The sequence below is a fragment of the Panthera onca genome, chromosome A1, assembly GCF_046562875.1.
Source record: "Panthera onca isolate mPanOnc1 chromosome A1, mPanOnc1 haplotype 2, whole genome shotgun sequence".
NCBI classification, from domain to species: domain Eukaryota; kingdom Metazoa; phylum Chordata; class Mammalia; order Carnivora; family Felidae; genus Panthera; species Panthera onca.
The window spans coordinates 41,016,985-41,034,504 of record NC_138339.1 but is presented as its reverse complement, the minus strand read 5'-3'; the positions used below and the strand labels follow the sequence as shown (position 1 = coordinate 41,034,504).

At 45.1% G+C, this 17,520-nt stretch overlaps 1 protein-coding gene across 4 annotated transcripts in view; it reads left to right on the top strand.

Annotated features, from left to right (window-relative positions):
* The first annotated feature begins 280 nt into the window (after window positions 1-280).
* LOC132680808 (chondroitin sulfate proteoglycan 4-like) overlaps window positions 281-17,520 on the top strand; it is a 74,103-nt gene continuing 56,863 nt past the window's right edge. For 3 of the 4 annotated variants that reach the window (XR_009610716.3, XM_060634601.3, XM_060634598.3), the window contains exon 1: window positions 281-617. Coding sequence is in view for 3 of the 4 variants with exons in the window: in XM_060634601.3 (XP_060490584.3) it covers window positions 539-617 (79 nt within the window). In the remaining variant the exon portion in view is untranslated. The remainder of the gene's footprint in view (window positions 618-17,520) is intronic. The other variant, XM_060634600.3, reaches the window with a different exon arrangement.

The window sequence follows — 17,520 nt, the reverse complement described above, 5'->3', positions numbered from 1 at the left end:
ACTCTTAGTCGTCCGGCCCACACGTTTGCTTGAGCCAGCGCAGCAGGTATACATTGAAGACACAGCAGTAAGCAGAACGCGCCCCCTGTCCTGGAGCTCAGGCGGGTCAGGGGAACCGTCTGCCTCACGGCTGGTGTGAGAGTCCCACCTCCTTAACTACCAATTCCCCTAGCCTCCCTTTGTCACCACCTCCTGCTTGCACATTTCACCCCGCCATAGAGGTCGCCCGGCTGGGGGGTGGAGGTGGGGGGAGCACGCGCCCTCTGCCCGCGACGACTGCATGGGCGCAGGGCCCCCGCACCAGCCCCGTTCGGTTTCGCCAGCGGCCTGGGAGAAGGTCGGGCCGGGCCTGTCGCTGATGGGGCGCAACAGCTGCAGGTCGCAAATGGCGCTCCCCACCCCGGCCCAGCCCCCGCGCTGGCTGGGGGCGGCGCCCCCCGGCCGGGCTGCGGGCCCCAGCCGGGGGCGGAGAGGGGGCGGCGCAGGTAGCTGGGCGGCCGCCCGGGAGTAAGCGCGGGCGCGGGGCCGCCGCGGCGGGATGGGGCGGCTCGGGGCCCGCCGCCTCTTCCTGCTCGCCGCCTGCCTGGGGCTCTGCGGTGCGCGCGGGGCGCTCGGAGGTACGCGCCTAACTCCCCCTCCCGGTTCCTTCCCCGGCCGGCCGCGCCGAGCCCGTGAGCGGAGGGTGGGCGAGCAGAGGCCAGGGCGCGCGGGGGGCTCTCCCCGGACTCCGGGGGTCCCGGAAACCCCGCGGCGACCCTGACTCTGCCTCTCGGGTTGGGCTTTCCCGAGCCGGGCGGCGGGGAGGAGACGGCTCGGCCCTGCGCGGTGGTGGCCGTGCGGCCGCGGGAAACTTCCAGCTCCCGCCCCGCGCGGCCCGGCCCCGCTGGTTCCGGGGAGCCCCGGGGTGGGGGCTGTTCCCGAGGTCCGCGCGGCCCTCGCCGCCGCTGGGGGGTTTCAGAGTTGGACTCCTGGCGGCACTCGGGCGAGCGGGACGAACGAATCCTGTCGTCCTCCCTTCTGCTCCTTTGTGGCTCTGCGCCTTCCCCAGGCCGGGTGAGGGGTCCTGGGCTGCACAGGACCGGCCCGGGTTTGGGGCCTTAAACTCGTGAAATTCTTTGGTCGCTGGCCTGGCCTGTTGTTCTGTAAGTCCCTCCACCAGTCCGCCTACATTTTCTGGACCTCATTCACTGGAAATGCTTTGCACTTCCATTGCGCTTTCCAGAAGTCAAGGATTACTAATAAAAGCATGATTATTTAGACTTTTTACATAACCGAGCCCTGCACTTGGGCCTTCCCGCCCACCATGGCTCCCTGAAATTTAATTTAGTTCAATGAAAGACTTCCTTTGTGACTTTTTAAAGATAACACATTCTAAAACTACGGCCTTGGATCTCTTTGTAGGATTCGGATTAAATTCTGAACGCTTATTTACTGCATGTTAGGCATAGAATAGGCAAACAGTGCCATTGCTGCCTACACCGCCTGGTGATTTCACTGGGCGCTTCAGAGTAATGTTGCAGCCGTAATGGCATCTGGAGTATGGACACTTCACTCTCCTCTTACCCTTGTTGCTCTGTTCCAAGCGCCTCCTCTCCACCCTCCTCCCTCCTTCCTGAATCCTGCCAGGACTGAAGGGTGGATTGGCCTGGGCTTGGAGGTCTAGGGCTGCGTAACTGAGGCTTTGATGTGGCTTTGAGAGGGAGGGTTCCAGTTGTACAACTGGGAGATCTGGGAGGGCAGTGCATGGTTCTGATTGGGTGGTGATCAGGGATAAGCCAGTAATCCAGTGGTTGGGGTAGGGGGATGGTAAGTCCAAGCTTTGGAGTCAGATGGGCTTCAACTTGGGTGCTATCATATGTTCCCAGAATGTCTTTGCGAAAGTGACTTTCCTTTCTCTAGGTCTTAATTTTGCATCTGTAGAATTGAGATAATCACTTCTTCAGGGAGGCTTGAAGAAAATATAAGACTTATTCACAGCCGAAGAACTACTCAGTAATTCTCATTTCCCTCATTTTCTACGGATTAGCATCTTTCTTTGTCATCCATGCAATTGATTTGGGAATGAGGCTAAGAACCTATGGATTAGATACCTGTTTAGGGGTACGGAATGTGGATAGGGAATGTTTCTTGAAGAATTCCATGGGGTGCCTGGGTAGCTCAGTCCACTGAGTATCTGACTCTTGCTTTGGCTCAGGTCATGGTCTCACTGTTCTGTTCCTGGGATCAAGCCCCGCTTGGGGTGTGGTGCTGACAGCACAGGAGCCTGCTTGGGATGCTCTCCCTCTCTCTGCCACTTCCCCACTCATGCACTCTTTCTCTCAAAATAAATAAACTTTACTTTTTTTATTATTTCTTTTTAATTTAAATCCAAGTTAGTTAGTATACAGTGTACTAATGATTTCATGAGTAAAATTTAGTGATTCCTCACTTACATATAACCCCCAGTGCTCATCCCAACAAATGTCCTCCTTAATTCCCCTTCCCCACTTAGCCTTTCCCCCCACCCAACATTCCACCATCAACCCTCAGTTTGTTTTCTGTATTTAAGAGTCTCTTATGGTTTGTCTCCCCCCCTGTTTTAATATTATTTTTGCTTCCCTTCCTTTATGTTCATCCGTTTGTATCTTCAATTACACATGTGAGTGAAATCATATGGTGTTTGTCTTTCTCTGTGTGACTTATTTTGCTTAGCATAATTCTGTCCACGTTGTTGCAAATGGCGAAATTTCATTCTTTTTGATCGCTGAGTAATATTCCATTATATATATATAGACATATATGTCCCTCTCTCTCTCTCTCTCTCTCTCTCTATATATATATATATATATATATATATATGCCACATCTTCTTCATCCATTTGTCAGTCGGTGAACATTTGGGCTCATTCCATACTTTGGCTATTGTCACTAGCACTGCTATAAACATTGGGGTGCATGTGTCCCTTCGAATCAGCACTCCTGTATCCTTTGGATATATACCTAGTAGTGCAAATGCTGGGTTGGAGGGTAGTTCTATTTTTAAGTTTTTGAGGAACCTCCATCTGTTCTCCAAAGTGGCTGCACCACTTTGCATTCCCACCAGCAATGCAAAAGTGATCCCCTTTCTCCACATCCTCACCAACATCTGTTGTTGCCTGAGTTGTTAATTTTAGCCATTCTGACAGGCGTGAGGTCGTATCTCATTGCGGTTTTGGTTTGTATTTCCTTGTATTTCCCTGATGATGAGTGATGTTGAGCATTTTTTCACGTGTCTGTTAGCCATCTGGATGTCTTCTTTGAAAGTGTCTATTCATGTCTTTTGCCCATTTGTTCTCTGGATTCTTTGTTTTTTGGGTGTTGAGTTTGATAAGCTCTTTATAGGGATACTAACCCTTTCTCTGATATGTCATTTGCAAACATCTTCTCCCATTCCATCAGTTGCATTTTAGTTTTCTGATTGTTTCCTTCCCCACGCAGAAGCTTTTTGTCTTGATGAGGTTCCAATAGTTCACTTTTGTTTTTGCTCCCCTTGCCTCCAGAGACATGTCGAGTAAGAAGTTGCTGTGGCCGAGGTCAAAGAGGTTGTTGCCTGTTTTCTCCTCTAGGATTTTGATGGCTCCCTGTCTTACATTTAGGTCTATCATCCATTTTGAGTTTATTTTTGTGTGTGGTGGAAGAAAGTGGCCCAGGTTCGTTCTGTGTGCCACTGTCCAGTTTTCCAACACCATTTGCTGAAGGGACTATTTTTCATTGGATATTCCTTCCTGCTATGTCAAAGATTAGTTGACCATATGTTTGTGGGTCCATTTTTGGGTTCTCTATTCTGTTCCATTGATCTATGTGTCTGTTTTTGTGCCAGTACCATACTGTCTTGATGATTAAAGCTTTGTCACACAGCTTGAAGTCCAGAATTATGATGTCTCCAGCTTTGCTTTTCATTTTCAGGATTGCTTTGGCTATTCAGGGTCTTTTCTGGTTCCATACAAATTTAGGATTGTTTGTTCAAGCTCTATGAAGAATGCTGGTGTTATTTTGATAGTGATTGCATTGAATATGTAGATTGCTTTGGGTAGTATCGACATTTTAACAATATTTGTTCTTCCAGTCTATGAGCATGAAATGTTTTTCCTTTGTGTGTGTGTGTGTGTGTGTGTGTGTGTGTCTTCTTCAATTTCTTTCATAAACTTTCTATGGTTTTCAGTGTATAGATTTTTCACCTCTTTAGTTAGGTTTATTCCTAGGTATTTTATGGGTTTTGGTGCAGTTGTAAATGGGATCAATTCCTTGATTTCTCTTTCTGATGCTTCATTATTGGTGTTTGGAAATACAACTGATTTTTGTACATTGATTTTATATTCTGTGACTTTGCTGAATTCATGTATCAGTTCTAGCATTTTTTTTTTGGTGGAATCCTTTGGGTTTTCCACATAGAGTATCATGTCATCTGCGAAGAGTGGAAGTTTGACTTCCTCCTTGCTAATTTGGATGCATTTTATTTCTTTGTGTTTTCTAATTGCTGAGGCTAGGATTTGCAACACTATGTTGAATAACAGTGGTGAGAGTGGACATCCCTGTCATGTTCTTGAACTTAGGGGAAAGCTCTCAGTTCTTTCCCATTAAGGATAATATAAGTGTGGGGGGGGGGGGTCTTTTCTATATGGCCTTTGTGACTTTGAAGTATGATCCTTCTATCCCTACTTTCTTGGGGGTTTTTATCAAGAAAGGGTGCTGTATTTTGTTAAATGTTTTTTTTTTCTGCATCTATTGAGGGGATCATGTGGTTCTTATCCTTTCTTTTATTATTGTGATGTACCACATTGGTTTGTGGATATTGAACCAGCCCTGAATCCCAGTAATAAATCCCACTTGACCATGGTGAATAATTCTTATAATTATCTTGGGATTCGGTTGGCTAGTATCTTATCGAGATTCTTGTTTGCATCCACGTTTCTCGGGGAAATTGGTCTGGAGTTCTCCTTTTTAGTGGGGTCTTTGTCTGGTTTTGGAATCAAGGTAATGCTGGCCTCATAGAATGATTTTGGGAGTTTTCCTTACATTTCTATTTTTGGAAACAGTTCCAAAAGGATAGGTGTTAACTCTTCCTTAAATGTGTGGTAGAATTCCCCTGGAAAGCCATCCGGCCCTGGACTCCTGTTTGTTGGGAGATTTTTGATTACTGATTCAATTTCTTTACTGGTTATGGGTCTGTTCAAATTTTCTACTTCTTCCTGTTTCACTTAAGGTAGTTTATATGTTTCTAGGAATCTGTCCATTTCTTCCAGATTGCCCAATTTGTTGGCATATAATTTCTCCTGATATTCTCTTAATATTGTTTGTATTTCAGCAGTATTGGTTGTGATCTCTCCTCTTTCATTCATGATTTTATTTATTTGGGTCCTTCCTTTTTTCTTTTTGATCAGTCTGGCTAGGGGCTTATCAATTTTGTTAATTCTTTCGAAGAACCAGCTCCTGGTTTCATTGATGTGTTCTACTGTTTTTGTGATTTTGATATCATTGATTTCTGCTCTAATCTTTATTATTCCCCTTTTGCTGCTGGTTTTGGGCTTTATTTGCTGTTCTTTTTCCAGCTCTTTTATGTGTAAAGCTAGATTGTCTATTTGAGACCTTTCTTCCTTCTTTAGGAAGGTCTGGATTGCTATATACTTCCCTGTTATGAGCACCTTTGGTGTATCCCAGAGATTTAGGGCTGTCATGTTTTTATTTTCATTGGCTTCCATGTACTTTTTAAATTTCTCTTTAATTTCTTGGTTAACTCATTCATTCTTTAGTAGGATGTTCTTTAATCTCCAAGTATTCATGGTCTTTCCATGGTTTTTCTTGTGGTTGATTTCTAGTTTCATAACGTTGTGGTCTGAAAATTCGCAAGGTATGATCTCCAACTTTTTGTACTTGTTGAGGGCTGATTTGTGACCCAGTATGTGGTTACTTCTGGAGAATGTCCCATATGCACTTGAGAAGAATGTGTATTCTGCTGCTTTCGGATGAAGTGTTCTGAATACATCTGTTAAGTCTCTGTGGTCCAGTGTGTCATTCGAAGCCATTGTTTCCTTGTTGATTTTCTGCTCAGATGATCTGTCCGTTGCTGTAAGTGGGGTGTTGAAGTCCCCTGCTATTATGGTATTATCATGAATGAATTTCATTGTTTCTGATTAATTGATTTATGTATTTGGGTTCCTCCACATTGGGGGCATAAATATTTACAATTTTTAGTTCTTTTTGGAGCATAGACCCTTTAATTATGATATAATGCCCTTCATCTCTTGTTACAGTCTTCATTTTAAAATCTAGTTTGTCTGATATAAGTATGTCCACCTGCCAAGTGGCACCTCCCTCCAGAATTTTATCTCAGATGGGGCTGTGTTTCAAAAACCCCACACTTCAGGAGCACCTGGGTGGCTCAGTCAGTTAAGCATCTGAATTTGGCTCAGGTCATGATCTCACAGTTCATGAGTTCAAGCCCCACGTTGGGCTCTGTGCTGACAGCTCGAAGCCTGGAGCCTGCTTCAGATTCTGTGTCTCCTTCTTTCTCTGCCCCTCCCCTGCTTGTGCTCGCTCTCTCTCTCTCTCTCTCTCTCTCTCAAAACTAAACATTAAAGAAAAAAAGTTTTAAAAAGAAAAAAAAAACCCACACTTCAGAGACCTCCACTGCTTGGACCCTGGCTAACTCTCTGGAGAAGGTCTCACTGAGCAATGGCTGGGTGCCGGCTTGCCCCAGAAAATATTCGTGCAATTGTGAAGTGGCAAAGATTCAGAGATTATGGCAAATCACAACACACAGCCATTGCCAGGTTTCACCGCACTCTGTCATCTTTGTCCCAATCCCAGCAAACGTGGCTGCTCTCCGGGGTCCACTCAGATCTTTGCCTGTGTGGAGGCCGTGTAGCCTCTACCAAATGCACTCCAATCGGGGGAACCACTTCTCTCCGGGTGGCACACGGACCCCTCAGACCCCGCTGCGTGCACTGAGCTTCAGAACTTCAGACTCTGCACTCCACTGTTTATAGAATCCTGGCGGTATTGAAACCCTCTCCTTTCTTCCCGTCAGTGGATTGGGAGAACAGATTTCTTGTTCAGCCCCCTGTGAGTGTTTTCACTCTTTCTCTTTCTCTCCAGCTACTTTCTAAAGAGTGCTTCTCTTGCACAATCCCGATGCACCGCACTCTCCTTCCTTTCTCTTTGTCTCTGTCCCCTCTCCGCAAAAGCAGCTGCTTACCATCCATGGCTTTTCTCTCCCCCGCTCCTGTTCACCTCTCCGCACCGCGCACCGCGTACCTGTGGAGTTCTGTGGCTCAAGTTATGCAAATTGTTGTGTTAATCCTCAGATCAATCTCCTCGGTGTTCAAAAATGGTTTGGTGCTGATCTAGCTGCATTTCAGGGACGTGACAAGCTCAAGGTCTCCATGCCTCTCTGCATTTAACTCCTCCTCCTCGTAAATACACTTAAAAAAAAGAGAATTCCATAGCGTAGACAGTAGCTCCCCCTTATCCGTGGGAGACACATTCTAAGACCCTCAGTGAATGCCTGAAATCACAGATAGTACCAAACCCTATATGTACTATGTCTTTTCCTATAATACATACCTATGGTAAAGTCTAATTTATAAATTAGGCATAGTAGGAGATCACCAAAAACAAGAAAATAGAACAGTTGTAAAAATATACCATATTAAACGTTGTATGAATGTGATCTCACTCTCTTAAGATATCTTACTGTACTGCTCTCACCCTTCTTGTGATGCTGTGATATAATAAAATGCCTATGTGAGGAGATGAAGCCGGGTGAATGATGTCAGCCTTGTGACATAGCTTTAGGTTTCTATTGCTCTTCCAAGGATATGTCAGAAGGAGGATCGTCAGCTTCTGGACCATGGTTGACCACGGATAACTGAAATCGTAGATTTGTGGGGGGGGGGACAACTGTACTGTCAGCATATATACTGTTCTTCATCCATAGCTCTGATTGCAAGACAAATATTGGAGACTGGGGTCTCATCCAAAGCTACTTTGGGGCACTTGGAAGAATATTTTTTGAGTAGCTAGATATGTGATCTGATTTCAGGTTTCTTCCTTACTTCCTTGGATAATTCAGGCTGTTGCTTTGAAGACTCTCCCTGTCAAAGGCTTAGGTGAACTTTTCTCAGTCCCTGGGGGACACTGGGATATGTCCTCAGCTTGGAGAGTGTCCCCACCACAGGGAGCCACTTTGTCTGATAAACATACTGTCGTGGTAAGGATATCTTTTAGCATATAGGGTATCTCTATTTGCAAATCAAATATCAGTCCTACTGTCACCACCTACTTTCTCAAGGTACAATATACACTTAACACTAGACCCAAGTAGGAAATAGTTCAATAATTTCTCTTTTTTTTTAATGTTTAGTTCATTTTTGGGAGAGAGAGAGAGACAGACAGAATGTGAGTGGGGGGAGAGCAGAGAGAGAGGGAGACACAGGATCCAAAGCAGGCTCCATACTGTCAGCACAGAGCCTGACACAGGGCTTGAACACACAGACAGCGAGATCATGTCCTGAGCCAAAATCGGCACTTCAACCGACTGAGCCACCCAGGTGCCCCAATAATTTCTCATGTTTGACTACCTTCTTATCAGATCTCGTTAGAGTATTATTGCTTTGACCTCATACCAGCGCTGATGAAGAGCTTGAACAGGAAGAGGAGAAAGCACCAGCACTTCCAGTTCCTTTGCGTTACTGGCCCTTGCGTTATTTCCGTATATTTTTCATCTATGGCTTATTTGCAGGAATTGTCAAAAGCGACTGATCCTTTTAGTGAAGGTTTGCGGATCTGTGTGCGGTGTGTCACTGAATGGGAAAGAGGATGAGGCCATTCGGTGTCAACGCATTGTAGGATTCCCGCTGCCCACCCAGGGAGACTCGAGTACCCAGCAAGTGAGGCATGTGGCTGGTCTCACACAGACGACTGAGACAAGATGCCCATCAGTCTGTAAACTAGACACGCATAAAGTCTCAATTCTTACTTTTATAGAACAAGACAACCTGCGAAGTCCTAATATTGTCTTCTGGCTCCACAGTGGATATCTTGGCACCACGCTTTACCATTTCTTTTTTTCTTTTTTTCTCCACGTTGCCATTTCTACCTGAAGCTGGGGTGCCCGAACCCAAATGCTGCCCCCGGCCAGTGTGTCCTGGTGAGGCAAGCAACAGCTGGTGCGGCAGGAGGTGACCCGGAGAGGTGAACCGTGGGGCTAGAACACCCAACCGCACTTATGGTTGCTGTGCTGAATAGGTCCCGGGGCTGCCTGATCAGCTGATTTGCGCAGGGAGACCAAAGAGTTCAGGTGTTTGATTACAGTCTCTTTCATTTAAAATATCTTAATTAATATTTAAAAAAATGGGTGCGCCTGGGTGGCTCAGTTGGTTAAGCGACTGACTTCAGCTCAGGTCATGATCTCACGGTTTATGAATTGGAGCCCCACACTGGGCTCACTGCTGCCGTCACAGAGCCCACTTCCAATCCTCTGTCCCCCTCTCCCTCTCGCCCCTCCCCTGCTCGTGCTTTCTCTCTCAAAAATAAATAAACATTATATATTATATATATTATATACTATATATTATATACTATATAATATATATGGTATATATTATATACTATATAATATATATTATATACTATATAATATATGATATGTCATAATATATAATTATATGTATTATATTATATATTATATTATAATATATAGTATATAATATATATGGGCGCCTGAGTGGCTCAGTTGGTTAAGCATCCAACTCTTGATTTCAGCTGAAGTCACGATCTCATGATTCATGAGTTTGCGCCCCGCATTGGGCTCTGAGCTGGCAGTGCAGAGCCTGCTTGGGATTCTCTCTTTCCCTCTCTCTGCACCTCCTGCATGCATGTGGCCTCTCTCTCTCAAAAATAAACAAACTTATATATATATAGTTTATATATATATAACTTTTATATATATGTAGTATACTATATATATATATCTTTTATGTATATATAGTATATATATAACTTTTATATATATATAGTATATATATATACAGCATATATATATGTATATATGTATGTGTATATATACGTATATATATATGCATATATGTACGTATATATACGTACATATATGCATATACGTATATATATGTATATATATACGCATATATATATACATATATATAATATTTTTAAAATAGAGCTGTATAGGCCTTACAAAGCACAAACAAAAGTCATAACCTCTGCTTCTGGGGCCCTTCCCAATGCTACTGCTTTATTCACCTCTGCATTCCCAGCACTTAGTCGAGTACCTACAAATGACAGTGCTCAATAAATACGAGCAACTGAATGACAGAATGTACCCAGGGACTGTGGAAGGCAGAATAATGGCTCTCCAAAGAAGTTCACATCTTAATTCCCAGAACGTAGAATATGTTGCTTTGCATGGCAAAAGGAACTTTGCAGATGTGATCATATCATAAGACAGAGAAGCTGATATGTTGGAAGCGGAGGTGATGGCTGGCTGGGGCCACAAGCCAAGAAACGTGGCAGTCTCTGGAAGCTGCAAAAGGCAAGGAAACAGATTCCCTCCCGGAGCCTCCAGAAGAAATGCAGCCCTGCAGACACCTTGATTTTAGCTCAGTGAGACCTTTCTTGGACTACTAGCCTCCAGAATTGTCAGACGATAAATCTGTGTCATATTAAGCCACTACATTTGTGGTAGGTAGTCTGCTGCAGCAGCAATAGGAAATGGAGGTGAAAGAGCAAACACAGACATGCATAAGGGCCACGTGTGGTGCATCCAGGATAGGACATGGGAGCTATGTCACTAAGGAGGGAGTTGTCAGCTCAATCGGCGCCCAGCTAGGGACCAGGACTGCCTCACTACTTCATTTCAGGGGTGCTGTGGAAGCGACAGAGTCTATAGGAATAGCTCCCCCTGGCGTCGTGCAGGACACAGCCTGTGCGACCCTATGGCAAGCAGGCGTGGAGAATGCTGCCCTGAGAGTAGCCGAGGGCAGGCTACGTGCTGGTTTTCTCTTTGCAACCTGAGCAGTTGGCATAGTGACTAATGTTTGGGGAATGAATGAAAAGTGAGAACCTGGTGGATCCTGTTCTACAACAGCAAGAATTCCACGACTGTGGATTGCTCTGACCCCACCCGGAAACCCAAGATTGGCAGCTACACAGTGGCCCTGGGCCTACTCTCCACTCTTTCCCCGCCTCTTACAGTGCCAGCAACACATTTAGCATAGAGGTGTGGTGCCAGGGGCCCCCCTCACCCCCCAGCCCACTAAACAACCACCTATCCTGCAGCCATGGAGAAAATACCTCTTCCTGGTAGACCTTGACTTCCTGTCCCAGCTTATGTGTTAGCGGACCTGAGCTTTGTGGAAGAGAGGTAGAACCCCCCCACCCCTTGTTGGGGTTTGCATTCAATGAACAAAGGAGGTTGCACCTCTCAGGCATGTTAGATGTTGGAGCTAAGTTATTTCATACTTGGAAGTTGTCTTCTTTCTTAGCGTGCTCCGGATGGTTAGGACAGTTAGTTGTCTCTTGAATAAGTATCCAACTTAACGTTTCATAAAGCGTGCAACGTCAATGCCACAGTAAGGCAGTGCAGAGATTCCCCAGAGCAGATCTGGGGGTTAAAGTGTGGCTTTCCTGTTCAAGTGCAGTGACCCCCTTCACAGGGTCAGTGTGAGGAAGAGCTGCTTTGTAATGTCAGCCCTCCTCCTACCACCTCATCTTAGGACTCTGTGAAACGCAAATGCTCTAGCCGAGAAGTTTGTTTTTGTGGTTTCTTCTCTCTCAGGGTCCCCCTCTCAGTAAGGGGATATCCAGGCAGAAATCTCAAAATTAATCTAGGTTAACCGGATGTCCTCTCCCTTTCCCTGGACAATCTAGCTTTTTAAATATTTCTTGAACCCACCCACTTCTCCTCTGTCTGCTCCCCACTATCCCTTTGAGCCCATTTTCTGTGCTTCAGCCAAAATCATCTAAATTGCAATCATTTCCCTGTTTGGTCCCTTTAGGGCTTTTTTTTTGGATAGAGTCTGAACTCTTGCCTTGGCTTACAAAGCCATCATTTATTGAGTGCTTACTATGTGCTGGGCACTCTTGTAGGTACAGAGGATTGAGCAGTGACCAAGACTAGCAAGGGTCCTGCCCTCAAAACTTCACATTCTGTTTGGGGTGGTGTGGTTGGAGCTGGATAATAACCCAGGAAACAAATAAAGAAGGTAACTAGACGTGATGTAGGGGCCTCAGAAGGATTAGCCACTTTATTTTTGTTGTTGTCGTTAAGTTTCTTTATTTATTTGAAGAGAGAGAGCATGAGCAGGGGAAGGGCAGAGACAGCAGATAAGAGAATCCCAAGTAGGGTCTGCTCAGCACAGAGCCCAAAGCAGGGCTTGATACCACGAACCATGAGATCATGACCTGAGCCTAAATCAAGAGTCTGGCTCTTAACCAACTGAGCCAGTCAGGCGCCTCAAGGAGTAGCCATTTCAAATTGAAAGTTCAGGGATGGCCTTTCAGCTGGACACAGCAGCAGGCGCCCTCTGACATTTACCCCCTCATATGTCTGTAGTTTTTGCCTGGCTGCTCCCCTCTCTGTGCTCAGCCAGGTTGGACCTTTGGTTCCTTGTAGTCACTGGTCTCTTTGTCTCCTATTCCTCCCCCTTGTTTCTCTCCTCTTTCTCTCGCCTGTCCCTCATTAGGTCTTTCTGGAAGCCATCTTCCTGCCTGCTGGAAACACCTTTCGTTCATCCCCCTTGACTAGGCTGAGTGTCTCTGTTGCAGTCTACATTTCCCAAGTAATAATCAAGCCGATGTAATTGCTTGACTGGCAGTTACGTCATTCACCTTCAAACACCCAGGACCAATCGAGCATTTGGTATATTTGTGGGCAGCATAAGTTCATGCAGGGTGGGCACTTAAATCTGCCAGGGAGAGACACTTTATGGGCAGATTGCTCCTTTCTTCATAAAAACAAGTTGCCGATGTACCAACTTTCTACTCTCACCTGGGTTGGATATATTCTTCTTTTTGGCAGCTTTCTCTTCTGATAGTCTGCAAGCCCTTTGGTCTTAGTAATTTCCTACCTCCGACTCCTGATAGCACTGGCACATAGGAGGTACCCAATAAATAATAAATCAGAAATCCCTAAACAACACCAAAGCCAAACAAGAAAAACAGAAAGCTGTAGTTTGGAAAAAGAAATGGGAGCCATTTCTAAGGTAGAGAAAAATGAATCAAATAATCATCTTCTTGGGGGAAATTATAGAGAAATATCAATGTTTATTTTTCCTGAAAAATCTTTTACCCACCTGACTGCCAATCTTTGGCTTCCATTCAACCATTTCACCTTTTATACAAGCACATAAAACCAGGAAGTTGCTCTGATTTTTGTTCACTTTGATTTGCCATACACATGTAATGCTGAAGTCACAGCTTTTCCTTCACTGCAGGTGGAGATCACCTTTCTCTTTCTAGAATTTCTTGTGCTTTGATTTGCTTTTTACTATTATTTTGAGGCACTAACTAAGAGCCACAAAAGTTGGAGCCCATTTGGAGATATGTGAGGACACAACTGGTTCCAGGCTGTCAAACCAGAAGTCTTAAACCCGATTCCTCGTTTTTTCCCTTGAGGTCATGGAAATTTCTAGCCACCCGCTGAGCCTGGAATTGATTTAGTGCCAGGGAGGTGAGCCGTGGGAAAATAGAACATTACTTAGTCATTCTCAGCAGTAGATTTTATGATTTAGAAAACATTTCCTGGCTTTGAAAACTTAACAATACAGCCTCTAAGTCAGTCAAAAATGAGAGTAAGGGGATTCGTAATGAGAAATTCCAGGACTATATACACCAAGTGGGATAGCTAGTGGGTTTGTAATAAATTGTTTCGTCTCTACAACCTTATTGCTACAATCTGGTTTTATGGAATTATTATTTCATTATTAATGGCTGTTTTTAACTAGAGAGAAGAGTGCTTATACGTATCTGAAAAAGTGTGTAGAGATCAGATTCATCTCTGTAAGAGCTTTGCATCTTAGTGAAAACACTGGATTTGTGGTGGGGAATGCTTGGTTTTTGTCTTCGCTCTGTTTTGAAGTAACTGTTGACTCTACGTAAGTCCCTAAGCTTCTCTAGGCCTGAGTTTACTCAACTATAAAATGAGGGTCTCCCGGGTTAGTGTCTTTTGGTTCAATAAATGCTTGTTTTCTACTTACTTTAGATTGGGTTCCCTAAAAAGAGCAGCATGGGCGGAGATTCTTGTGCAAGTAAATTACTGAGTGAGGTGACCAGGAAAGAACTGTAAGAAAGGAGGGAAGCAGGATAAGGCAGGAGAAGAAACTAAGCAAAGATCTGGTTTTAATTGATCTAATATCGGCCTGATCCCAGAAAGGGCTCTGGGATATGAATAGCAACTCAGAGCTCTACGTATTTGATACGTCTGTTTCAATCAGTCAATGACCATAGGTTGCCCTCTAGGGCAGGGGGTATAATTTCACTGAAACTCCAGTTAAGCAGCTGGAGGATGGGTATATGAACCTTTTAAAGGGGATCTCAATGAACTACCAACAAAACCTAAGATACCACCTGTGTGTCAGTCGGTGTGAGATATTGGAGAGGGAGAGATAAAAAAGAGATGACTCCTGGTCATAGGAAACTCAGGGAACAGTTCAGGAGATGGACGAATAAACAAGTAATTTCAGTACAACATGGTGAATCCTAGACTAAGGGAATATACAGAGTGTTGTAGGAACAGAGAAGCAGACATTGCAGATCGTGTGCCTCAGGAAGCAGAATCTAAGGTGGAGAGAAACATGCAGGAGCCTTCCTTATTAAGGACTGTTCTTAGGATCAACATTTGAGGAATGGAAGGAGAGAACATTCCACTTGCGATGCAGTGCCAATGGAACTGACCTTGAGGAGAGTTTTGAAGATGCTGGGGGCTCTCTACCAGCAAGGTTCATAGCAGCCAGGGTAGAAAGGCCTTTATGTCTGGAGGGTAGTGCATCACAGAATCCACCGCCGTCCACACCTTGTATCACTTGGAGCCACTTGTTTATGTAAATCCTGGGAATAGTGCCTGGGTGATAATCTTCATGTTCCTCCTTATTCGTCGATTCCTGTACCCTCAATTGTTGTCTCTGCTAGTCCCAGTGGCTATCTGATGGTGCGACTAAGGCCTTTACCCCTGAGGGGTCTGAGCTTTTGTCAACACACTCTTCTCAAGACAGGTAACTGCTTTATTATTTACTGCCAAAGAAGTTCCAAGAGGCATCCAATAGAACCACATGGGCGCCCACGTATTCCTCTGTAAACGCCCTGTATAACAGTAGTTCTGCCTGCTTCTGATGACTGAGCGTCAATTACCCATCAGATTAGAGATGACTCTTCTTGCCTGCTAGCTCCTTGATATAATGAGACTGAAATGTCCAGGCAGCAGCTATAGCTTATTATACACAGAGAATCTTGCTGTGTTCCCTGGTGGAAACATTCACCTGTGGAAGCCAGGTGCTTTGAAACCATAGATTTCTGGCTTATGGGGATGGGAACACAAATCTCTCAAGTGGGACACTGAGAGTGATGGTGAACAAGGCCACTCCTATCTACTTCTTGTTCCCAGACCCATGCATTATACTTCCCGGAGACACAGCAGGAGGTGTTTAAAGAGCTTTAATTTAAAGAACAACATCAGGTTGTTCCTACACTGTCAAGCCCTCACTTTCAGCAACATAGTATATGATGTGCCAGTGGATCCTATTGTCTTAGGCCCATTACTACACCTTCCTTGGAGTATAGGGCATGTCTTTGATTGATGTGATGTTATTTGGCATCCCTTATTCGTGGATTAAACACCCCATGAGCTTTTCAGATGATAGCGCTATCTGAGTCAAGAAAGATAAATATATACCCAGAACATGTGTCTATTTTTGTGGAAATGAATCACTGACAATTCTAAAGAGAAAAGTTTTCATTGAAGTCGGCTCACCACCAAATGGACAGTTGGCGTCTCTTCAAGGGATAGTAACATATTAGGGATTGGTGTCGGACTCTGTTGGAGACATGTTGGGCATTCAGCAGTAGCAGTAACTAGGAAAGCCTTGGTAAGAGGGAAGGAACCCGGACTGTTGGGTGCATGCATAGACTCCACCCCGCCACCATGGCTACCTCATCATGAGCCTGTTGTGCCAACATCATGAGCCTGTTGTGGCAGATGACAGAAGCTGGCTAATGTCAAGTGGCCAAGTCACTGTCTGTCTGGTTGTTTAATGCATAGTCTGTGGTGGATGTTTTTTTGGTGGACATTAACATGCAATATAAAGATTTTCCCACTTCCTGCATCAATCCCAGACTTCCTCGTTCCTACTCTTTCAATCTTTCGCATTCTAGGCTCTTGACCATCTGGCCAGGCCATTTGCCACTCTTTATCGGTCTTTATTTATTTGACTCTCAGGCCACTTCTCTCTGTGTAAAGTAGATGGCTAGGTGTTCCACCCAAAGTCCTATCCATTTGGAGGACTTGCCCTTGCTAGTGGTTTTCATGGCCACCACTAAGAGGAGCTATGGTGCAGTTGGAGTCTGTTTTCATCACGCATCCGTAGGATGAAGCTGGCTCATCTGTGAACCACGCTCAGGTGTTTCGTTCCTCCATCAGCTGGCAACACGGGATTCCCCCATGCAGCCATAGGTGTGAGCTGATGAAAGGTGCTGGCACAAGAATGGTGATGACTGGAGCTCTGGGCTGCCCTCTTGTGCACTTGCTTGTGCCTTCTTCTGGTCCTATTTATGCTCAATCCTGGATGTACCGCTTCCATCTCTTTCATCCAGCTGTCATGGTCATTCTGTCACGTCTGTCTCACTGATAGTGGGTCGTTGCAATTTCTATGCATCTAGGAGCCACTTTAGCGGTGAGTTCGCACCAATTTCCAGTAGTCTTTTCCAAGGTATTATAGCCTGTATCCCTGGAGAGTGCCCCAACTTTATGCTTTGTCCCCTTGTTCAGGTAACCTCAGTTGCATGTGTGTTCTTGCAGCTACAGGCAGTAGAATATACCTGGAGCGGTCCTACAGCTACACTAGGCTCTAGTCCTTTTCTACCGATATCAAGCCCAACAGGTCTCCACACAGGTTATGCTGTGACTTAACCTTTGTTTTTGGCCTAGCGGCCAGGAAGAGAGATGGTTGTGTATCTTCAGAGGTCAGATGTTACATGTGAGGAGAGGCCTCTGCATTCTCTTTAAGCAAGGCACGTGCCAGCCTTAATAGGGGAATAGGCCACTTCTGCAGGCTAAGAGGGTTCAGAGAGATCTGGGGACCCAAGGTATTTGAATGCATCAACCCAGATGCCCCCAAGTCCATATGTCAAGGTCCTATTTCTTTTCCAACCAGGGCCTTAGCTTTGTCAGAGCAAGCCTATCATAGAGGAGACTTTAACTCTATTTGCAGCTGACTACTCTGACGATTAATTCCTGAGTGGGAGTCTTACCTTCTACTGCTCTCCTGCTGTAGG